Source organism: Chenopodium album, chromosome 22, assembly GCF_948465745.1.
Source record: "Chenopodium album chromosome 22, dcCheAlbu1.1, whole genome shotgun sequence".
Lineage (NCBI taxonomy): Eukaryota > Viridiplantae > Streptophyta > Magnoliopsida > Caryophyllales > Amaranthaceae > Chenopodium > Chenopodium album.
In genome coordinates this window covers 2376187-2400805 of record NC_137855.1, presented here as the reverse complement: position 1 = coordinate 2400805, position 24619 = coordinate 2376187, and the positions used below count along the sequence as shown (strand labels likewise).

At 34.6% G+C, this 24619-nt stretch overlaps 4 protein-coding genes and 1 pseudogene across 4 annotated transcripts; 3 read left to right on the top strand and 2 right to left on the bottom strand.

Moving 5' to 3' along the window:
* Window positions 1-898: 898 nt before the first annotated feature.
* Window positions 899-5674, bottom strand: LOC145605002 (hydroxymethylglutaryl-CoA lyase, mitochondrial-like). Its single transcript, XM_081661007.1, has 9 exons — window positions 5412-5674; window positions 3933-4094; window positions 3682-3838; window positions 3322-3501; window positions 3156-3236; window positions 2901-3064; window positions 2497-2633; window positions 1593-1708; window positions 899-1343 (listed from the first exon to the last, which is right to left on the bottom strand). The coding sequence occupies exons 2-9, from the start codon at window positions 4091-4093 to the stop codon at window positions 1062-1064; spliced, it is 1278 nt and encodes a 425-aa protein (XP_081517133.1). The 5' UTR covers window position 4094; window positions 5412-5674; the 3' UTR covers window positions 899-1061.
* A 1756-nt stretch (window positions 5675-7430) lies between these two features.
* On the top strand, window positions 7431-10752 carry LOC145605284 (uncharacterized). The gene is made up of 8 exons (XM_081661330.1): window positions 7431-7588; window positions 7693-7760; window positions 8199-8318; window positions 9079-9152; window positions 9241-9295; window positions 9380-9481; window positions 9775-9886; window positions 10202-10752. Exons 1-8 carry the CDS (start codon window positions 7521-7523, stop codon window positions 10317-10319), a joined length of 717 nt encoding a protein of 238 aa, XP_081517456.1. The 5' UTR covers window positions 7431-7520; the 3' UTR covers window positions 10320-10752.
* A 173-nt stretch (window positions 10753-10925) lies between these two features.
* Window positions 10926-14519, top strand: LOC145605021 (putative LRR receptor-like serine/threonine-protein kinase RKF3 pseudogene; annotated as a pseudogene).
* Window positions 14520-15332: 813 nt separating this feature from the next.
* LOC145605794 (Holliday junction resolvase MOC1, chloroplastic-like) lies at window positions 15333-19424 on the top strand. The gene is made up of 6 exons (XM_081661862.1): window positions 15333-15787; window positions 16669-16774; window positions 17585-17637; window positions 17930-18061; window positions 18175-18247; window positions 19049-19424. The coding sequence occupies exons 1-6, from the start codon at window positions 15413-15415 to the stop codon at window positions 19153-19155; spliced, it is 846 nt and encodes a 281-aa protein (XP_081517988.1). The 5' UTR covers window positions 15333-15412; the 3' UTR covers window positions 19156-19424.
* A 3262-nt stretch (window positions 19425-22686) lies between these two features.
* LOC145606208 (ethylene-responsive transcription factor 5-like) lies at window positions 22687-23448 on the bottom strand. The gene has a single exon (XM_081662251.1). The coding sequence runs from the start codon at window positions 23446-23448 to the stop codon at window positions 22687-22689; it is 762 nt and encodes a 253-aa protein (XP_081518377.1).
* Between the last annotated feature and the right edge of the window lie 1171 nt (window positions 23449-24619).

Below are 24619 nucleotides of genomic sequence, written 5' to 3'. Positions count from 1 at the left end.
GCAAACCAGATCAGATAAGTTAAAATCAGATCAAACTAGATCAGATAAGAAAAAATAAGGTGAACTAAATAAGCTCTTAGTCGATTAAAGTCGATACCTAAGAATTGTTAATAAATCTTGTCCATAACAACAAGTTGTCATACACCAAATCTTAAAAAAATTGAATCTCATAGTGAACTAAATAAGGTGAACTAAACAAGCTCTTAGTCAAGAATGCTAGATAGATTATGTTATGATCAAAATCGAATCTCAAACAGATAATCATAATCCACCCGAACTAGATTAGTTTTAATAGATTTTAGACGTTTTTCTATGTGGTAAGAAATACGAAGTATTAAAGATATGAAGAAGAAAGGAAACTAAGTTCAATGCCTTTTTTTAAAGTTAAATCATTTTACAAACTTATGAACAAAACTACTCGAATATGAGACAGGTTCATAGTTGTCTACATGTCTTCTGTCTACCAATATTCATAAGGAGTATGGGTGACTGCCCTTTAAAAAAAGTCCACACGCAACTGTCAACAAAAAAGTTTCGACATTAAGAGTTGATTTTCAATACACAACATGCTACAATATTAAATAAAGAATGATCTTTCGTTAGAGCTTGAATAGGAATATTCTTGAATTGCAATTTCCTCTTCAATTATTTCATACAACAAATACGATTAAATAAAACATTGCCTAAAATGATTAACCAACGATATCACCTTAAGTACGGAGTATATGTTTTTCTAGCCATTGACAATTAGACATCCCCACAAGGCCACAACTCCCACCTTTCTTATGAGTTACAAGTAACTAAATGTCAACTAGTCAAGATACACTGCATAAAATTGCAATTTTATAAATCAATTGTCAAGTGGGATGTATCCCAACGGTCTACATAAGGTATGGTATATGAGGTTGTTTGTATTATCTTTAGAATCAAACTTAATGGGGAATGAACTTGACCCCTTTAATCAATGTGTGATAAAAATGGTTACAAAAATAAGAAATAAAAGACACGAGAATTATCGCCTCTCTTCTAAACTTTATCTTGATACCATCAGATCGAGGCCATTATACTGCTGCAGGTGTAAGTTCATCATATTTTACAGCATTACAGGTATCATATGTTGCTCGGCCCAATGCGATAGCAGTTTTAGAGCCAGAAAGGCGACCCAAATGCTTGCAGATGAACTCTCCAGCAGAGAGCAGCTTCTCCAGATCTACATTAGTAGTGATGCCAAGTCCATGAAGCATGTATACCACATCTTCAGTGGCAACATTTCCTGATGCTCCCTTTGCATAAGGGCATCCACCAAGTCCTGCAACTGAGGAATCAAGAGTGCTGATTCCCATCTGTTTGGAAAGAAATTTATCGACATAAGAATATAACAAGCAACTGGTAAGAAAATTCTCACACCCACCCATCCACCCACATTCCCCAAACAAAGTAAGTTCAAGTATGTTCGAATAAATTCAGATATGGTAAAAGGTAAGATATGATGATAAGGAAAATTCGAGTGTAAAAAAAGAAAGCCCAAGTCTTACCAAAATCAAACCCATCAAGCATTATGCAGTAGTAAACAGATAAAAATCTGAACTAACCTGCAGAGACACCAAAATGTTTGGAAGAGACTGTCCATAGGTATCATGGAAATGCACAGCAATCTTGTCAACAGGAACAACAGCCATTACAGCTTCGAGCATGGGAATAACAGTGCCTGTAAAAAACGGAAGAACACAAATAACAAATAAGAAATGAAGATCATCCAAGTCCATATAACAATTAAGCAAACTTGAAAACTTATGTTCTCAGTTTATCTAGTTAAACTAGTCATATATACATGCTGCATATACAAAGTTGTCAATGAAAGTGTAGAGAGCTACGTCACTTTGACACTTTTTTATCTCTTATCTACCCTTAATGGACACATTGACACATTTAATAAAAAAAGGGTTACTGACTTCTTACTTAACACTTCATAATTTACCCAAATACCTCATACATCATGAACCACATATTCATAAAAATAATAGTAACAAGAAAAGAAAGATGAGAATATTACGCACTACAGATCAGAATATCAACTAGACAAGTGGTCAACTTAAAGTGTGTCAATATGTGTATGTATCTCTAACGTAAAAAGTACATGCCATAGTCTTATTAATATTGTGTTCCCCCACCAATGTCCAATTTTAGGATAGTGTCCCATCTTCAAAACATTTTGCCCTAACGTGTTTGACGCTTGGATGTACCAATACCAAACACTCGCACCCATGTTTGAATTACACAGGTTGAAGATTAAAAAGAAAAAAATAAAATAAAAAATCAAAGATTGATGCCTTTCTTTTAACATCAGACTATAATAGAGGCCAAGATATTAAGTTATGCCAATACATTACACAAAATATGCTTAATTTCATTAAATAAAAGAAGCTTCCTGCAACGGAGAAGCATTCTCCAGAAGGTAGCTCCAGAAGAGAAGGATAGATTGGATAACAACATTACCTGGTGTACCAGTGCCAATAGTATCACCAAGAGAGATTTCATAGCAGCCCATGTCATACAGTTCCTTAGCCACATATGCCACCTTTGCAGGAGGAATCGGCCCTTCAACTGGGCACCCAACAACACATGATACATACCTACACAATTATTTTCATATTTAGCAATGATAAAAGCGATAGCAATTAATATATTTGGTAATCTGGCACAAATCCAGTAAGCATGTCTAGCAGAAGAATGATCTTTCAAATCAGAAGAAGTGATGATATGCAAAGTGGACAGCATTTTAAGTTTGTTATGGTAATGGAAATTTTTAGCATAGGTAAACATGTCAACATTTTGCATATATTGACATACACATCGGAAAAGAATACAAACTTTCAGTCAGTATTGGTGTAGAGAATTACCCACGAACTGGAATTGAGAGTTTTTTAGCTGCTGCAACAACAGCTCGATAACGAACAAGACTTTCATCAATGCTGCAGTTTATATTTGACTTTGAGAAAGATTCTGAAGCGGATGCAAAAACAGCAATATCCTTAGCACCAGCTGCTATAGCTGCTTCAAACCCCTAGATATAAGATTTAAGAAACAGATCAATAAAGCTATCCATGTACATTACTATTAAAGTACAGATGACAACCATAATGAAACTCACTAACTTTTAAATTCGGGGTCAACACAGGAAGACGAGCAGCATCCACATGACAGACTGCTTTCATAACATCTTTTGCATCTGAGAGCTGCAAAATAAAAGGTTTGACTGAGGTGCCTGCAAATTTTGCAACATAACATAAAAGTAAAAATCAGTTAGAAAAAGGTTGGTACCTGAGGTACCCATTTGGGAGAAACAAAACTCGTTGCCTCAACAACGGATAATCCAGCAGAAACTAGTCTTTGGATCAATTCAACCTTTATATGGGTAGGCACCATGTTCTTCTCATTTTGAAGTCCATCCCTTGGACCAACCTCCACAATTTTAACATGATTGGGCATGCCAGTTACAACCTGCAATAATGTTTGAATGCCACAAAATAAGTCGAAAATCATAGACCAAATCCACTTCTCACAGAAGCGCAGCAGCAAAAACCACATCATGGGTAAAAGATAGCCAACTCTTGCTGCAAAAGAGCTTACATAACAGGTCCAAAATACTAGAGACAAACGAAGCCCAAAGTACCCAATTACCTTACTTCTTTTGACACCGGTGCACTTGTCATGATTTACATATGTCGTATGATTTCTGCCCAGACTTAAGCTCCTCCAGCTGAAAGAATTACGATGAGTCTCCCTTGATTTTCTTCCCCAAAGAAAAGCATCTCCCATATAATCTTCTGTATCCTCACTGCAACATTTCAGAAAGCAAATCAAATGAGAAATCCACCCAAAAAAACATTTGATATGAGATAAGATTATAAAAGAGCCTGAAGCTCACTGACCTACAGCTGTTTGATGTGCTGCACCTGTTTCCTTCAATCCATCGAGCTCCCATGCCCATATCCTCTCCCCGAGGTCGACAAGAACCAGATGAAAACCTTCTATCAAGACTGCCCATGCTAGGCAACTTGTCAAAACTGAGGGGTTCCTCCAAACTTGACATTCTGAAAGTAAATGTGGGTAAGTAGAAAATAAATATATAAACAAATTACTCTATCAATACTTCAATTAAGCCATGTTCAACATTGTTAGCATCTTGGCTATAGGCTACAAACCTCACATACCACAAGCATTATAAGAGATGTTTCAACTTGTCAAAGCAAATGAATCAGCTAATTTTAATCAATTAGAAGAAATCGAATAAAGCCGACAGAGGCATCATACAAAAGGACCAGAATCACTTCATCACCCAATATAAATAACTTGTTGAGAAATAAGTGAGTCAACTACCATTTACATTGCACACTCCATGTGCATGAACCTACACAACACTCTTCATTCCGCTTGATTTTGTTTAAGAGTTTATTTGTATCTTTGATTATGATCAGATTGCTCATGCTATTTTTCTCATTGTTCATTACATTTCAAGTGGTCATACTCTACGCTATAAAAACATTTGCCTCCATGGTCTTAAGTCTAGCTTCCCATGAGGGAAGTCAGGAGTTCGACCTCGACTGTTTACTTATACGAGATTGTCCAAGTAACATGTATGAATTGTACCTATCACTCTATCATCAGACTCTTCCTAAGTTCCTATAATATTAATAGCAAATAGACAAAATAAGAACGATTTTCGCCACACCCCATTTCATAGCATTTTACAGCTGAAATTTAAATGGCTTACATATATACCATGCCACAAGTCAATTTTATCAGTTTGCTACAGCATAAGCGCATTCAAAAAAAGACTTCATTTTCTACCATCAATTCATTTCCAATTTATGCTAGCTTACAAGCAATCAAGTTAAATGTTCTCTAATATAGCTAGTTCCACTTAAAGTAAGATAAACTTAGCATTTTCAGCAAAAATCCAAGAATTCACTAGAATGTATAGTATGTTAAAACAAATTTAGCCTCAAATTTCATCAACTACTACTTAATAAATGTGCCAACACTTCAAACATTGACATCAATTCAAACCCAACAACAATATGTACAAGTAATACTCAGCTATCCAAAAAATAAATAATAACTTCAAAATTTAAGCAAAGCTTACTAAAAAGAAAACAGAGGAATTCAGTAATACTTTCAATTTCAACAGTTCTACAAATAAAGAAAAGGCAGAAAAATGTAATTACACCCTCAAATTGCTGAATTACAATACCAATTTAACCAAAAACAAGGAGAAAAATTATTTCCCCAATTTGTTACCCTAATTTTCTCAATCCTCTATCCCCAATCAAACAAGCAGAGGAATAATAAACCCATCAAGAGATCAACCAAAATTTCAAAAACACATAAAAATTAAACTAAAAACACACCTGAAATAGAGATAAAATCCCTGAAATTCCTTGAAAATTGAACAGAAAATCCTAAAACTTCTGGAAAAAACAGGGGAATTTTTTTTCCTCCTCTGCTTTTTTTTCCTCTAAAAATTAAATAATACTAGTGAATAATTTTGTGGGTAGTTGAGGAATTGAAGAAAAATTAATAAAAACAAAATGGAATACTACAACATGTAAAGAAAGCTGGTTGCTCATAAATCGTTCTTGGTGTTTGGTGTAGAAAATGAAATGTAGAGAGAAAAAAATGTGTGTTGATTGTTGAAGAATTTGATTATATATGGCATCTTGTGGCAGTAAAATACTTTGTCCCAATTTAAAGATTTCTAAAAATTATTTTAAAACTTAAAAAAATCAACGATTGCCGACCAATAATAAAATTAAAAAGGGAGGGAAATTGGTGGGTGGGTAGTTTTCAGTTGGAAGTTGGTCAATTTCCATGCATTCTTTTTGCTCTTTTTAAGTCAAAATTACTCTTAATATATTAATATAATAATATTAATAGTAGTTTTCAAAAACACAAATATTAATATTATTATTATGTGACTCTTTTGGTTTCAAAAAAAAAATTACGTGACTCTTTCTTCTGACTTTTTTTCTTTTTTTTTTTTTTTTTTTTTTTTTTTTGGGGGGGGGGGTGTTTCTAGGAAATTACTTAGTACTTTGCAATTTTGCATTAATAATTTAATATTGGTACATGAATTTGGCAAATTTGCATGTAAATGCATATTTGATACTCGTACTTCTTAAATTTGACTCATCTAGCAAAGAAATTTTGTTTGCAGAAACAAGGAAATTTCTATTGTACTAAAAAAAAAAAGTAAAAACACCTGAATTATTGCAAATATTAATAGAATAATAATATTCATACTATAACTAAATATATGTTTGTTCCAAAAAAAAAAAAAAAATACTTATGTTAATCTATTACGTGATTTGCCCCTTGTTATATATGATGGATATTGCCACTTTGAAGTAATCTTGTAGAAATAATATATACTGTAATATTAATCCATGAAAAAAAGGATGTGTAGAATTGAATATGCTTTGATACAAAGACAGTGAACTCTATTAACTATGTTAAAGTTTATCCATATGCATTGAAATTAACTTTTGACTAGAACTAACTTTCAAGTCAAATGCATCTACTTTATTCATGTTCAACTATGTTTTTGAAGTAAGACCATATTAAAGTTTCGTAAAGCTAAGATTACATACTCCATGCATAAGTCGATGCTTGTAACAAGGAAAGTAATCAAAGTGTGTATGACCACTAATAATTAGCTGGTTGTAGGCTGTAGTAGGTAGTAGTAGTAGTAAATGACCAAAGTTGGTGCAAGGTGCACATCTTCATTAAATGAACTACAAGGGCCATTTTCTTACTAGTATTTATACAATTGGACATATTTCGAACCGTTTCATTTTAAGTACATATACCTTAATATGGCCTTACTGGGGTCTTGTTTTCAGGGTTGTCTGCTAGTGTGAATTGACTGAAGTAATAGAAAGCATTAGGATCAAACTTAGTGAGTTGAAAAAAAAACCTTTTCACTTAAACTAACCGAGCTCATTTCTCATCCTTTCGATTGACTCATAAACATTTTCAATTATATCAATTATCTTTCAAGGAGTTATGTAGCTACCAGTCATTAATGAGATACTTTGTATTTTGTTCTAGAAACATTGATCATTCAATCAACCTCATCTAGTGAAAGGAAATTAGTTGGCCTATTTACCACATCATCTTTGAAGAATAGATATAGATTTGTGATTGGCCATCAAGATTAAAAATAAAGTGCTAATTCGATCCCGCAACAATTGGGAAGGAAATGAAACCTAATCGCTTCCTTCCCGATTCCAAGAAATTTTGGGATCGATTCCTATTATGTATGTCCCTGTGGCACTCTAACAAAGTAAAATTGAGTCCCGAGTGTACATTGACTCAAAGGTGAGCCAGGTATAACTGTAGAAGTGTACTTTTTTTTTTTTGAAAACAAGTTACTCTTCACTTATTAACCAAAGTAAGCAAAAACGTATTGTTTGCTTAATCAACAGTGGGTTCTGAGGAAGGAAGCTTAAACCCTAACAATGGAAAGAGAACAGGAAGATGAAGATGATATTGTTTGCTTGGACGAATCATTCTTCATCAATGACAAGTATTGTTTTCCTCTCTTTATCTCTATAAACTAACTATCAACTGATATCGCTAAATGTCTAATCAAATTTTACTTATTTATATTTTTAAAATTTTGATTTGCAGTTACCAATTAACCACTTTTACATTTGGGTCTCAAGTTCTTGAGTTATTCTGCCTTAATTCAGCTTCAAGTGAGTAAATTTATTTTCATTTGTTAATTTTACCAAATGGGTTTCCTGGGATTGAGTAAATTTACTTTCAATACATAGTTTTATCAAATGAGTTTTCTGGGGTTTTGCAACTATTTATTTATTGATTACTTATTTGATGCTGTTCAATTTATTTTTCTGCTGTAATTAGCTGCAATATATTTGATTTCTTGAGCTATTTTGCCTTCATACAGCTTTCAAGTAAGTATATATACTTTCAATTGTTGGTTTAATGAAATGGGTTTTCTGGGATTTGGCTAGTAAATTACCATTTTGATGTTGAATTATATATATGTGCTGCAATAAGCTGCAATTAAGCATTGATATATATTGAAGATTATAGCTTTGTGAGAAATATATTACCAATTTTTAAATGTACAATGGAGGTGTAATACTGAAAATTTATATGTTTTGGGGCAGCTGATTTTGATCTGACAGGCCAGTTAGTGTGGCCAGGAGCCGTCTTATTAAACGAATACTTGTCCAAAAATGCTGAGATGCTCCAAGGACTATCTGTCATCGAGTTAGGCTCTGGTGTTGGTATGCCCAATTCTTTGATTGCAACTATCTTCTTATTGTAGGATTGTAAAACTTTGTAACCTGGAATTGGAAATTATCTTCACTGTGTTTCTAATGAATTGTAAGATGAGACTATGAATCTTGTTGTGTTTGTTGTGATTGAAGAATCAATAGCTTTAACTTCTTGAACTTTCATTCAATTAAACTATGTTACTTTGTTTATTTGCTACATATGTTTACCCCAACCCTCTGCTCTTCAGCTGTCTGCCTGTTTCGGTGGGCACAGCAATGACATTGACTTGAGCTTGGTAATGTAATTATTTGTGAAAAGAAAACAGTATGTGTCGACAATTTCTTAAACAATGCTCATACAACCATTGATAAATTATGGTCGGTAAATGATCATGATTCAAGACATTGAACATCTTATCATTTCGAGGCATTTGATGGAATAATGAAATAGGTTATTCGTTAAGAAGTTTGTTTATCTGCATAAAAGCCACCAGGCCAATAGGTCATGCCCTTGATAGATTTATAGTTAAGAGCTTTGTTAAATACTTAAATTGTGTATTAACTTTTATTTGTGAAAGGAATTTATGCTATTCCCATGCATAGAGATTTATCAGATGTATTGCAGGGTGTCAGAAATCTATAATTTGTCTCATATATATTCATTTTCTTTCACATCTGAAAACTAAATGCTTAAGCAATTATCTAGTTTTTATGATTCTGCCTTTTGTACTGTTTTCTAAATCTTTCAAATTTCAACCCAATATCACAGGTGTCACTGGAGTACTCTGTAGTAAATTTTGCAAGAAAGTTGTGATGACTGACCACAATGATGAAGTTCTTAAGGCAAAGCCATGGATTTAATAGCTTGTCGATGGAGATTTTGAATTTTTAGTCTTGGTGGCCTAACAGTTTGTGTTATCTTGTCATGTAGATTCTGAAGAAAAATATAGACCTACATGCATCTTCTGAGAATTACCCTCACCCTGGTATGAAAAAGGGACTTGGAGTAGCAATTTGTGGAATGTTATATATCAGTGAACTGATATGCTTCTATAATTTCCTACTTTCAGATTTGGGGGCAGAGAAACTAGAATGGGCAAATTCTGACCAGAGAAATGAAATTGTTCAAAGATATCCCGAAGGATTTGATCTGGTTCTTGGAGCTGATATCTATATCCTAATATTTTTCTTATTTGATTGCGAATCTTGCAAATTCAAATCATGCTATGGTTAATAATTTCTTGTTTAAAGGTGTTGATGTGCTATGTTCCAATCAGCTTATGTCTCAAAATAGGCTGAGAGACTGTTGATATGTGCAACTGATTGAGTTATGCTTTGATGTATGTCATCAATGTCATATCCCATGGCTTAATTTTATGACTAATTCTCTTATAAAAGTTTTCAGTCATTACTCTTGCCTTATTTTTTTCGAGGGCACATGGTTGATGGCCTTGACAATCTATAAGCTTCCAACAATCCAGTATTCCCTTGCTTTTTGATACAGTCAAGAGTCTTCTTCAAATCAGAGGAAAAGGAAGATGCAGATTCATTCTGGGTTATGTTTCTCGTGCCAAAGTGTGAGTAGACTTCCTTATATTCTTATGATGTTTTTGAGGCTAATTCCCCATAATAGATGAAGAGAGAAACTGATTTAGACTAACAATGAGTCTCTTAAGTCAACTACTCCAAAAGGAAATTATATGAACGAGTTGGGAATTTGGGATAATAGTATATGACTATATGGTGTCTAGGTATTGCTGTTCTTATTCTTTCTGTTTTAAGCTGGAACTTTGGAGTATGTTTAAATTACTGACTAAAGGTCTTCCTATGGAAATACTTATGAGCTTTGATCCTACAAGCCCTATATGCTCACATCTTGCACATTTACACAGAATGGATCAGATGGTTCTTGACGAGGCCCAGGGACATGGGTTGTCCACGAAGGAAGTTGCTGGAACTCGTTCAATTGTTGGGAACTTGGAAGGGGTCATTTATGAGATCACCCTTTAGTAGATTTCACAATCCGACATTGTTACAAAAGAATATAGAGGATGTCAAGAAGCCACAGCATTTCAAGTTTAGTATTGAAGGAGCTGCAGCTTCAGATCCTAGACCAGATACAGCTTTCAGATAAGATAGTAAGCAAGAAGGTGCAGCTTGAGGTAATAACACATTGACTATTTTCCTGACATAGGGATATATAGATAGTATTGTGAAATTGTGAAACTCCTTTCAGTACTGTTCATTTTCTACGGAAACAAGAAAGCTGTCTTATTGACTAAATGAAGAGAGGGGAAAAAAAAGATACGGAGTAGCTTTTTTTGACATCGATGTTATCTATGTTTTTTACCCAAATTCTACTGCTGTTCTGTTGTGATTCTTATTGTTGCATCTTGCATCTAGCACAATCTTCAGAACTTTTGTGAAGATGGAGTTCATCAATCATTCTACTATATCTTTCTAGAAATATATCTTATATGCCGCTTGTGAAAGGAAATCTCTTTCTTAGTGACAATGTTGTTTGCTATGAGCATAGCAAGCATATAGAAATAGCTGCTTTCTGTTGTTATAGCTGTCATTTAAGTAAGATTAATGTAAGTGTGGGTGAAGAGTTCTGTAGATTAGGTGTTAAACCCAAATGTGTCATGTCATTTAGGCTTAAGTAGTGAGGACTAGAGCCGATCTGGAGGCTGCAGTAACTAACCCAATCTCAAAATCCAACCCGATCCAATCAAACTAAGAGAACTGTAAACCTACTCGACAGGACCCTGCACCTTAACGCGAACCAGACCACATACTCAAATTCAAGCTATACACATGGAAAATATCCTAAAAAGCTCCAATTCTAACCCTAAGAACCCACTTGGCCACTGGGACCAAAAGTGTGTTTTCATCTCATATTACCCCAAATCATTGATCTACAACTTGTCCGTCTGTCCCTACAAATATACACAACCTAACATCAACAATTAATAGTGTTTTTTTTTGGGTGAACACACCCATATACACTTTCCCACTATTTCTTCCTCTCATTTTCACATAGTTGCAAACTCCTTGTTTTTATTTCATTTTGTAGGAAAAGGGGTTTGATTGGAATTTGTAATGATAGAATGGATAATTTGATTAATTTCCATATTTGTTTAGGTTGAGTGGAATTTTAGGTGGGATTGGGATGAATAATTCAACTCCCTCCACCTACTCTACTCCCTACAATACTATACTTAAATCTTTTGTCCATTTTGCCATTGGGTGTTCAAGTAACTTGTACTTCATATCATCATTCATGAATGTCAATTTTGATTAACGGCGGCATAATTGGGATTAGTGAGATGATTGGTACTATGTATTAATGATTGGATGATAAGGCCAAATGCAATATTATAATTGGATAATTTATGTTATTATTCATGATTAAAGGACATACTTTGTACACCATAGTCCATATTCAATATTAAGTACGAGTATGTAACAAGCTTTGCTTCCCTAAATTTCGTGAATGTCCTATAATATCACTGACTCTATGAATTACGCAAATAACAAGTGATTCTGGTGACTAATACAGAACTCGTTACGTACGAGTACCCCAACATCAACACTCCCACCCACCGTCTAATCCCCAAATTTACCCTCGACTTTCACGACAAAATCCTCTCATCGGAAACCATCCTACACTACCACCACGTCCACCACCAACTAGAGTTAATATTTGACCATCCAATCAAAAAATCTAGTCAAAATTCATCAGTAAGTAAGTGGCCCCCTCCAGAAGAAAAGAAGAGAAGTAGAAGAATAAGTGAATAACACTACTTTCCAGGAAGCAAGAAGAAGCCATCAAATTTTGTACCCATTCATGCATCAGCCTCCCTTACACTGTCTTGCTGGCTGCTACACCTAATCTCTCACTTATTTTATTAATCTAGTTTCAATTATTAATCCTTAATTTCTTCACATGCTCATAATTTTCCTTAACCACCCTCACTAATCAACCATTATCCAATTCCCGTATCATTCTTTTGTCTTGAGAGAAGACTAACCTAATTCTAATCCGCGAACAACCCCTCCTCAAAATCAAAAACCGTTTCATTCTTTTCTTAAGAGAAGACGAGCCTAATTATAATCCGCGAATAATAATCACCCCTCAAAACCAAAAACCCACATCCATTCATGGATCAACAATAGAAACAAAAAAAGAAATGTTTCGTCTCATTCTTTTCCTTTCTCTCTCTCTTCTTTCTCTTCTTCCTTCATCAGCTCAAAACACATCATCATGTCCATTGGATTTCACCATACTTCGAACACTAGTTCGAGACGCAGACGTAAAATCATCAAACAATGTCGTAGCCAACTGCGGCTACATCGCTGAAGGACTCCGGCTCGTCCTCTCGCAATACCTCCGAACCACCGGCTCGTTCTACCCACCACCTAACTCATCCGAGTCATGCTGGAACTCGTACGACTCAGTCGTCGACTCGTTCATACCAAACTTCAAGGTTCGAACCTCTTGTGGGTTCAAGACTCAGTGGATTTCTGAAGGTTGCTTGAACATCTCAACTCAATCCGAGTTTGAAAAATTCGTTCCTCAATCTGCGTTAAACGACGCCGTTTTGAACTGTAATCAATCTCTGGCAAATGGGTCTCCTTGTGCTTCTTGTCTCACGAGTCTTACTACTCTGCAAGCTTCGTATCTCAAATCGAAGGACCCTTTTAATGGTAATATCTCTGATTGTACTAATCTTCCATTGATTTATGCTGGTGCTGTGATTAATCAATTTGGACCGTCTGATCCTGGAACTGCTAAATGTTTGTTTTCACTGGATTTTTCTTCGTCCAAAAATGGTAGTAATTGGAAGAAGAAATTGCTGATTTCGTTGATTATAGTTGTGGGTTTTGTTGGGTTGTGCTCTGTTTTTGGTGGGGTTTATATGTATCTGAGGTTGCAGAAGAGGAGAGAGAAAATTGCTGCGAAAAACAGGTGGATTAGTCGGGTCGGGTCAGGAACCGGGCCGAATCTCTCGTCGATTGGGGGGAGTACCCATTTGATGAAATTCGGGTTTGATGAGATTAAACGGGCAACCAAGAACTTTCATCGCGATAATTTGATTGGTAGAGGCGGGTATGGAAATGTGTACAAGGGTTTACTCCCTGATGGTACTGAGATTGCTGTTAAGAGGTTTAAGAATTGTTCGGCTGCAGGAGATGCGAGTTTTACACACGAAGTCGAGGTGATTGCGAGTATTAGGCATGTTAATCTTGTGGAGTTGAGAGGGTATTGTGTTGCTACTACTAATTTAGAGGGTCATCAGAGGTTGATTGTGTGTGATTTGATGCATAATGGTAGTTTACATGATCATTTGTATGGGAACGCGTTGGATAAGAAGCTAAGTTGGCCGGTTAGACAAAAAATCGCGCTAGGAATGGCTAGGGGATTAGCTTATTTACATTATGGAGCACAGCCTTCGATCATTCATCGTGATATTAAAGCTAGTAACATACTTTTGGATGATAATTTTGAGGCCAAAGTCGCGGATTTTGGGCTTGCTAAGTTCAACCCTGAAAATTTCTCACATTTGAGTACTAGGGTGGCTGGGACTATGGGATATGTTGCCCCGGAATATGCCCTTTATGGGCAATTAACCGAGAGGAGCGATGTTTTTAGCTTTGGTGTCGTGTTATTAGAGCTACTGAGTGGTAAGAAAGCTATACTATCAGTCCCAGATGGGCAAGGGCAGCCATCATTGGTGACTGATTGGGCTTGGTCATTGGTTAGGAAAGGGCATGCTTTGGATGTCATAGAAGAAGGGATGCCGGAGTTAGGACCGGATTCAGTAATGGAGAAGTATGTATTGACGGCGGTTTTATGTTCACACCCTCAGTTGTATGCTAGGCCTACAATGGATCAAGTTGTAAAGATATTGGAGACTGATATGCAGGTTCCTTCTATTCCAGAAAGGCCAATTTCTTTCAATGCAGAACTTGAGGATATCGAAAGGTCTGTTAGTAGTAGTGGCTCCGGCCAATTGTCGACTTCCGGTGGGTTTCAATCGTATGTAGATTTTGCTAGCCATAATGGGCTAGAGGAAGCAGATGATCCTGCAACAAGCTTGAGATAATTTGTTGCTGTAATATATTCTTTCTAGTTTATTTGAAAATTTTGACCCCTTGTAATTGAAGTGCACCTTGATTGTATAGGCATGCCTTTTTCTTTTTCAATTTTTACTTTTTTTGGGGTGAGGGATTTAGGTTAAAGATAGTATCTCAAGTAGGAAATAATAGGAACGGATTGTATATACTAGAGTAATATGGAAGTTTAAAATTTAGCTCACTTGGTTAATGTGAAATGATATTGGCTCGATTTGGCAATTGATAGATGTTATGCATGTAAATTTCGAGTTTATATCACTATCATTGGTTTAGATTTGAAGGTATAATTTAATTGCATGATGTAATATCCATATCCGGTGAAGGTTTTTCTTCATTATTCTCATATCATTGTACAAATATTGTGAAAAAACCATTACATAAGTAGTTACAACACTTACAAGTGTGCAATTAACATCACGTGTTTCACTAACAAAAAAAACATACGAGCGAAAGCAAAATACCAAAAAAATTCTTTGGCAGATAATAGTAGAGTTCAAACCTAAATACATACGAAGTAATTTTTTTCCGTTAATTGGTAGGAACCCTCACAATTTCTCCAAATACCCTCAAACATTATCATTTGGTAGAATTCGAATCCCAAACCTTTAGAATATGAGGTAAGAATCAGTAAGTATGGAGTAAGACTTCAGCTTAATTTCAGTTCAGTTCAGCTTCAATCAGTTCAATTCAGCTCCTAATTTCATTCTCTTATAAAATATTCATTTCAGCTATATTCAGTTCAGTTCAGCTTAATTCATCACAGTTCTATAAATGTGAACATGCGCTAATTGTGACTTTGAAAATTATGAACCTAAAATTAATTCCAAAAACATACATGTACTGTCTTTTTGACCGAGTGCACCCGAGTTCAGAGTTCTTACTTTTCCTTTGAACTCCAGTGTTTTATGCTCGAAAAATTGTTGTGTTAATTGCTAATTCCAGTTCTGTACTCCCAAATTTCCATGGACTGTGTCCTTCTTCAACATCATCAAGGGCTATTTCTCCCACAAAATTTGATGAACCCACTTTCTCTCTCCTCAAAACTTAAGCTTAAACCCAGAACCCTCTTCTCCAAATCTCTTCCATTCCGCATTTTCTGTACTACTTCCCAGAATTTAGAGAACCCCATTACAGAAATTCAACCTCCCAACGGTAAACCCAGTGCTAATTCGAAGTTTAACTTGCAAAATCTTAAACGAAATTGGCTGTCTTCTCTTTCAAATAATGAACAAATTGATGGAAATGGTGGGTTTGATTGGATAATTGGTATCGACCCAGATGTTTCTGGTGCTTTAGCCCTTTTGAAATACGATAATTCTGTCTGTATTTCTGCCCAGGTAATCAAATTGTGGTATTTTCTAGCATTTTTTATTGATTATTCAATTGGGTTGATTTTGTAATTTTTTTTTTTTTTTTTTTGCGCTAAATTGTTCAGTTTAGGTAATTTTTGACGTGTTTGATTGTTTAATCAACTGGGTAATATTCTGTTTTCTTTGAATTATTGATTTTTATGCTGTACTTTTAGATTCTAATGTTGTTATTATTGTGGGAAATGAGGTTGATACCACTATTTCTTGTACTGTTCTATGCTGTTGGGAGAGGTTTCATCCCAATTGGGGTCTCGGACCTGATTAGTTGGAGTCTAGTAGGCTATGGATTACTGGTTGAGGTCATGAGGTGCCCACTAAATATATAAACATTCTGCAAAGTGGATAAAGTGGCTTGCTGATTTATCTTGAAAAAGGGCATGTTACATGTAAGGAATCAAGGATGATTTAACTAATATATGAATGATCAAGAGCAGTTGGTAGTTTCTCCTAGAAAGTGAAAAAGTCGAATTGGATTATCGTTTCCATAAGAAGAAATAACTTCATTCATTACTTGGAGTCTTGAAGGTGGTAGTAGCAATGTAGGGAACTGAACTAGAGACGACTAAGCATTATTGTATTCTGAAAAAGTGAATCTTTATTCATGTAGTATGACTTATCTGTATTTTGTAAACTGATTAGTCAATTATTACTTTTCCTGAAATGCAAATGAAAGATGAGACTTTGGTGTAGTATTGAAAAACTTCGACCATTAGGCCCTTTGGTTCGTATGATGATCGCCATCTAAGTTTTGTTGAAGTTAAAGTTGAGCTTTTGGTTACTTTGCTTGGTTTGTGGACGCTCTATAGTTTATATCAAATGTTTACTACATTGCTGTTAAACTATTCCAGGTTTTTGATGCCCCATTTGTGCAAATATCAGTTGGGAAAACACGCCGTAAAAGATTAGATGCAAAGTCTATTGTTCAGCTGTTGCAGAGTTTTGATGCTCCAAAAGGTATCATGTCTTGCTAAATGCTAATTAGTGAATCGATTTTTGTGGAATATATTTACTCTGTATTTGCATGTATGTAACATTGCAGTTACCATGACACTCTGGTTTAGCTGCATGTTTGGATTGAATCTATGAGCATTTAGTTTGTGGCTATATAATTGTCTATGGTTCATATTCATTCCTTTTCATGAAAAGCAGTTTGTAGTGAAGATCATTTTAAATGCACATTATTATCCTGGCGTGTAGAAGCACAACTGAACTAACACAGTCAATTGAAGGGAGAGTGAGGTGAAGGGGAAGGAGAGAAGTGAGCAAGAAGGGAAGAACTTACTCTCTCCAGAACTCCATCCCTAAATAATAGGCCAGTGGTGATTGAAGGTCATTAAGGAATATGGCTGAAATACCATGATTATCCTTATTTATGCAAGTTTTTACATCTTTACCATGCCACAAGATAGTATTTCCTTGAGGTTATCATTAGCATTAAGGGTAGTATGGACAAGCTGTATGCTTTCCAAACTAAAATTCGAAAGAGGGTGTATGATGCTTTCTCTTGCTCTCAAGATTTGCCTGCTGCTGTTGTCGCTCTAGCTCAGTTGCTCTTGCCATCCACGTGTTATATTTCCCCATTTTATCTAGTATAGATATATTTAGTTTTTTCTTTATCCTGTCTAAAATATGTATCTCAATCTTGTACATTTTGTTTCCTTGACATAGTGACTCGTGATGTTGCTTTTATTTGGCCTTATATCCATCCACCCCTTTACTTGCCATCTGCTGTCTTTGTTCTGATCTTGATCTCTCTTCTTGCAGGTACCACTGCATATCTGGAGCAATCTATACCATTTCCTCGAGATGGAAAACTGGTGATTGCTGCTTTTAGTGTTTACTTCTGTCTTTTGTTTGTGATACTTGACTTCTTATGTGTGTAATTTAGAACATGTTATTTAGCTATTTCATATTTTCAACATATTGCAATTCACCTAACATATTGCTTTTAGAAACATATTAAATCTGCATTGTTATGTCATTTATATTGTCACCCCAAAGTTATACAGTCATTACCTCATCTTCCTAACAGACAAGAGTGTAATATTTACTGCGTACTATTTTGATAGCTCTAATACTGGCAGATTGTTGTCTTTTTGTAAGATTTAGGGTTGGTGGAGTGGAGGATTTGGCTATGGGTTATGGATCGGAGTATTGGTTGCTTCTGGGTTCTCTGTTGTTCCTGTGCCGTCTAGTTCATGGAAAAGGGAGTTTGAACTTGCTCGAAGCACCTCAAGTAAGGTGTGCCCAACTGTTATACAATATGATAAATGGAGCAATTTTGTACAAGTTTGTTAATCTAGCATATTCCCCACGGATGAACATATTTGTATTGAGTGTTTGAACATTTGCAGGATGATAGCAGGGAGCTTGCAGCACGTATGTTCCCTGATTTAAGTTCTATGCTGAAAAGGAAGAAGGACCACGGTACTAATAAAGTCTTTAAATCACTATTTTTCTAGCATTTTTCTTAAGTTCTTAAAGATGCATTACTTCATTTGTAGACATGGAAACTTTGTCGTTCCCCTATGAATTAAACTGATGCTGATATGTACATGCTCCATTAGCCCATTCTTAGCCATCTTATTGAAATACTAGTATTTTCAACCAAATTGTACAGTTTGCCCATTCAGTTAATTAGGAACCAGTGACGAAGAATGCCCTCATTTCTTCATCTTAAATAGTATTTGGCATGATACACTGATCCTGTCATATATGTCAATTGTGCAAAACAAACCTAGTCGACTTTTTCTGAATTTTGCACTTGGTATAGGATACTTGTGTTGAACTATTGCTTCCTTCCTGATTGAAATATTACTGAATACACTGATCCTGGCATATATATCAATTGTGCAAAACAAACCTAGTCGACTTTTTTTGAATTTTGCGCTTGGTATAGGATACTTGTGTTGAACTATTGCTTCCTTCCTGATTGAAATATTACTGAATACACTGATCCTGGCATATATGTCAATTGTGCAAAACAAACCTAGTCGACTTTTTCTGAATTTTGCGCTTGGTATAGGATACTTGTGTTGAACTATTGCTTCCTTCCTGATTGAAATATTACTGAAATGATTCCTAAATAGACTAATTGGCTCACCCACAAGCCAATTACTGTATCAGAAATTTCCACTGACTTTAGGTGGCATTCTTTCTCTAGGGTTTTAAGAATGTCGCTGCATGTTATTGCTTGGTGTAGCTTAATTAGACTATTGGTGCTTCCAGGTCGAGCTGAGGCTCTACTCATTGCTGCTTATGGAAAAGGTCATAAGAAAAAAGCAGATGAATTGTGCATGTCAGACGACCTTCCTGAAGTATTAACCAAGCTGTGAAGCTGCAATACAGAACAGCAGTTATTAATGGGATGCATGGATCACACGAAAATGCTTTCTTTGACATCAAGAGATTTTTTGTTTCTTTGGGGCATTTTTGAAGTCGTGAACATTTGCCTCGTCAATTTGCTACAGCTGCGCCTGGCACATTAGAGTGATTATTCATTAGTGAAATTCCTTCTAGCTATGTAAATACAACTGATTAGATGTAAGCATTTCGGATTTGTCATAATTCCTACTAATTTCTTATTGAGCTTTATTTGGGTTAATCACAATCTAAATTCATGAGGTCATTCAACCCTACTTTCGGTCATTGCTTGGGTAACTTCAATTACATGGACAAGAAAACCTCAGATGTTCAGCAAGTATCTTCTAATATTTTAGCAGAAATACTCTACTTTGTAAGAATTCTAAGAGACTTGGAATATCTATAGTTAACAGAGCTGGTAATGAAGTACATCAGATGATAAACCGAACATAAACACCCCCCCGGATATCCATGACATGTACCTCCTCTGGCCCTCCCTCGTCTCCTCTGACTTCAAGATATCAGCTCATAGGGTTGGAGTGGTAGTGAAATAGTGTAGGTCATTGTATATGTTGCCTCACGATTCCACGAAAGGGCCTAAATCAAACCTGTTTAGAAAGGTTCCATGAATTCCGATTCACACCTATAACACCAACACACCATTGTAGTAGTTTTGCTATTATTTTCATTTTTCCATGCCATATATGCTCAAAGGCTGTCACATTTTCTCGTTCTTCTACGCTCGGGCAAATTTATAAATCTCCTAAAGTGATCTAGTTGTCCCGAAAATTGATAGAATTTGTTATATACTCCTGAGTGTACCACACACCCAGGTAACTAAGGTTAGTGTTTGCTCTTCATTTGATGATTAAATAAAAAAAACAATCATCACAATGAGAATAAGATACTCATGGGTGTACGGTACACCCGAGTGTATATAACAAGCTCTCGAAATTGAAAGCAAGTTTTTTTTTATTTTTAGACCAATGTTCTCCCAAATTTTGAGGTCAAAATTGTAGAGTACAAGCTTTTGATATTACGGAGTACATTACAACCCAATCATAACTTTTGAAAGGAATTTTTATTTATTTTATTTTTTATTTTTTTTATTATGAGAAAAAACCCTATTGAATCGGAACCTCTCACAAGTCAGTTGGTCAACGCTTGAGAGTAGAGACGGATGTAAAGGAACCCCTCTATTCCCAAACTCACTTTACAACTTTGAGGTTAAAGTTTGAGCCCCAACATCTACACATGCTTGAGACTTGAGAGTAGAGGGATTTCCTTATCTCCCCTCTCTACTCTCAAGCGTTGACATGTATAGCCGGACTTAGTAATCTGTTCTAGACTCTGGTTCATTATGGCCCCTCTTTCCTTACCAAAAGATTAATAACATACATTTGAACGTCAAGTAGTCAACTATTGTAGTTAGTTAAAACATTGAAGGATGGTACATAAAACTAGAGATTAAATACACTTTCTAGATCACTATTTTATGTATTTTTCATTACGATCATAGAAAACTCAGATTAAAACCTTTATAATGAGGGTCTATATCTATTTATTTATTTATATCAATTTTTAATTATTCTCGACGAGCATCTCCTAGGGACAGGCCAGCCAGGTAGTCAGTCAGTTAGATTTACAGCTCCCTTTGGCACGACCGTACAACTCCGTGCTAAATAACACTCGTAGTTGTAAAAAAGACGAAGTGTCCCCGTACATTATAATTTCTGCTACTCCTTAATTATTGAGTGCATATAATTCGCGAAACTAACATTTTTAATTTTATTCAGAATTACCAACGTTTTTCATAACAGTTTCATAATTATCTAACATTAAGAAATGTCATATGATGTTTCTATCATATGCTAATTTGTCAGCCATGTGTTGGACCATATTATATTTATTGGTTATGTGTTGTATATATGTTTAATGCTTCTATTTATATTATGTGATCTGTGATGTCTGGCACATATTCTATGTTAGATCTACATTAGATTAGGTTTGATTTCCAAACATATACTATACATTAATCTACTGTGTAATATAATATATGTTATGCGATTTATAATGAAGTTTGTGCTTGTTTCTAATTGTTATTTATGTGTTATATTAATTTATGCGAGTATATGTGCTTTTACTATAATGTTAGTGCCTTTGTCCTAACATCTTTTGTTACAATAAAAATACAAAAGTTAGCTTGGTTTTATGTAAAAATGTAAAACTACATATAACGTGACGTATGGTCCAAATTGTCGGGTTGGGACATTGTGACTACTAATTATACCAAGTAAAAAAAAAAAAAAAAAAAAAAAAAAAAATCTAAATTCAATATAAATTGAATTTTTCTAACCAACTTAAGATGGCTCATAATCATTTTTTTGGGAAATTTCATATGATGCTAACATGAGATGCCAACCATGTGTTGGACTATTTTGTATTATTGGTTGTATGAATGTTATTTTAATAGTGGACTATTTGTGTGATCATGGCACAAATTCTATATGAGATCTAGATTAGATTATAGAGTTGATGATTTCCAAACCTATCTTAGTCTAAAATAAAATGAAATGGTGGAGAGAGAGGCAGAGAAAGAAGACATTAGAGCTAACTATTTTTAAAGTTATTTTAGTAAAATTATGGTAATCGACCTTGGTAGGAAGAGTTGGGAGTTTGGGACATTATGAATGATGATTAATACTAAGTCAAAAAAATTCAACCTAGAATTAATCTGTCTTAAGTTTGCTCAAAATCATTTTGAGATAATAAAACTTTTAGCGTTTCTGGGTTTCACTTTATTGCTTTCCACAAAGTACTCATATGTTCTATTTTGTTTTCAATTTTATCCACTTTTTTTTGTATCATTTCAACTTTGGTGGATGGTTTTTTATGATCATTCATGACGTTCATGCTAGTCAACCCCAAATCATTTTGAACTTGGGCTTTGTTGTACGTTGTGATTGTTGTTTTTTAAGTTAGCTATCCAAAACCCTTTTTTACATAAACAAATTAAAACCTAATTTTCTTTTGAAATCTAGCAATTTGATAATTATAGGCTAGTTTTTACCTAATCAACTCAAAAACTAATTCTCTTAAACTTTTAAAGTAATGTAATGAAAATATAAGAATTTATTTTCTTGTAAATAGGAATTATATTGAATGACTAAGTTCATTAGGATTTCTATATCTCAATTCCTAAAAAGTACGAGTATGTCATTAAAATGCACAAATTAAACATTAGAAATATAGAAAACTATCTCAAATCATATATTACTCAAACCCAAAATCACCATATTACTCACAATTATTGGCTCAAACTTGGATCATCTTATTCAAAACCAAATTAGGCTGACCAATTTGACATGTCTAATTGTGATGATGAATTCGCCAATCTAACACAAAGAGTTGTACATGCACATGTTACATGTACCTTCAATTATTAACGTAAAATCACTAATAATAACACCCTATCACATACTATAATAATCTAATTAAATAAATTAAAATGTTCTAGGCATTTTGATGATCAATTCTTCATCAATAAGTTCATCAATAAATGAATACAAATCATCATCATCTTCCATATCTTTCTCACTATCTTCATTCCTTTGCCTTTTTTCACCTGAATGTTGTTGCACTTGCTTTGTAGTAGAGGATGATGACGAAGATGAAGAAGAAGATGACCAACTCCCAACTTCATGTGGGAAGTTAAGTCTGGCTTTGCAGCCTCTTAACTCGAATGCTGCCCGATCATAAGCTCGGGCAGCATCTATGTCCGTGTTATACGTACCAAGCCATATTCTATAGCCTTTACGATTAGGGTCTCTAATTTCCGCCGCAAATCTACCCCATGGTCTTCTCCTCACTCCTATATAGTTCCCACGTTGTTTATGATTATTAGTAGCATTATTTTTAGTAGGAACCACTTTTCGTGGTTTGCTACAGAACACGTGAAAGGTTTCTTCGTAATCAATACCTTCTTCCAGTGATGATTGGATGTACTCCAGGAGAGGGTCATTGTCTGAATGAGTAGTACGACAATGACCCTCGTTATTGCTGAATGAAATTGTGAAAGAGGAAGCCCTAGAATTGTTGTTAGGAGGATGTATTTGGGTAGTGAATGAAGAAGAGCTTGAGTTGAGGTTGGTTAATGAGGAGGTTGGAGATGATAATGAGGTATAATGATCATCAACTTCATCGTCGAAGAGGTGTTGCTCAATTTGTTGTAAGGCTGAGATTGTGTCTTGAGCTAATGGATCCATGATGAATGAGACAACGTCGTCTCCTAAGAGGGTTTATCAAATGTTTTTACGAGTATGTGCTTATATGATAACTTGGTAGCGAGTGATAATTAATCTCAATTATCTTCGCAATACAGTTATCATATCAATCAAAAACACCTTCTTTTACGTGCACCTAATAATTTACCTTATCGGTATGACTTATGAGTGTGTTGTTTAACTATCGGAATAATAGCATGTACTTAGAAAGGTTTGAGAGAGGGGGGTGGATATCTGGAAGCTTAAAGTTTGTAAATGAGGTATATATAGAGCTTTAAGAAGAAAAAACCTCATTGGCTAAAAAGTGTTGACTCTCAGGTGAATCAACTTGAAATTCCTAATTGACTTTGTATTGCCTAGTTGTTCAACAACGGAATTTCTATTATAATAAGTTATTCAATGTACAAAGTTTACTGAATTATAGTTACTCGGTCTATAAAATGGAAAAAGGTTGAATTTCTCCTCTTAGAAATATTATAATGTGTAATATAAGAGCCGCAAATTATTTATTAAGCCATTTCACTTGAGAAGGGTGTTGTCTATTTTATCATTTAGTGAATGATTTTAAACTTACTAAATATAATTATTGATCTTTACATCATCGCAATTCGATCGTTTCAAGAAAAAAAATATTTCGTGATATAATATGTCACGATAGCTTATAACTATTATTGTACATATCTATATTAAATACGTACAAGTGTGTATCTTAGGGCACTACATAATATGTATATTCGGGTGTATGTCACGTGTACACCTGATAGATGCACTATGCACAACAAATTAAATTGTTCATCAATGAATGTACCATCATTTAATTAGGTATTCAAGGGTGAGATAATTTTAACAACAAAATAAGTGAATTAATCTCAAATTAATTAAAACCCTTAAAAATAATTCTCAAATTAAAAGACTATCTTAAGCAATTGTTGTACAAAGTACTTGTATTTATTAAATGAATTTGTTCCTTAAATTCACACCATCAAATTATATAACAGATCACAGTATTTTGTTAATATAAAATTCTAAAAACATATATATATATGGATTATCCTAGATCTAATTGGATTACTAAGAGTATTATAGTTTGATTTAGTCATCTTAGATTCCTCCTTAATTATTTATGATTAAAATTCATATAAACATTTATTGT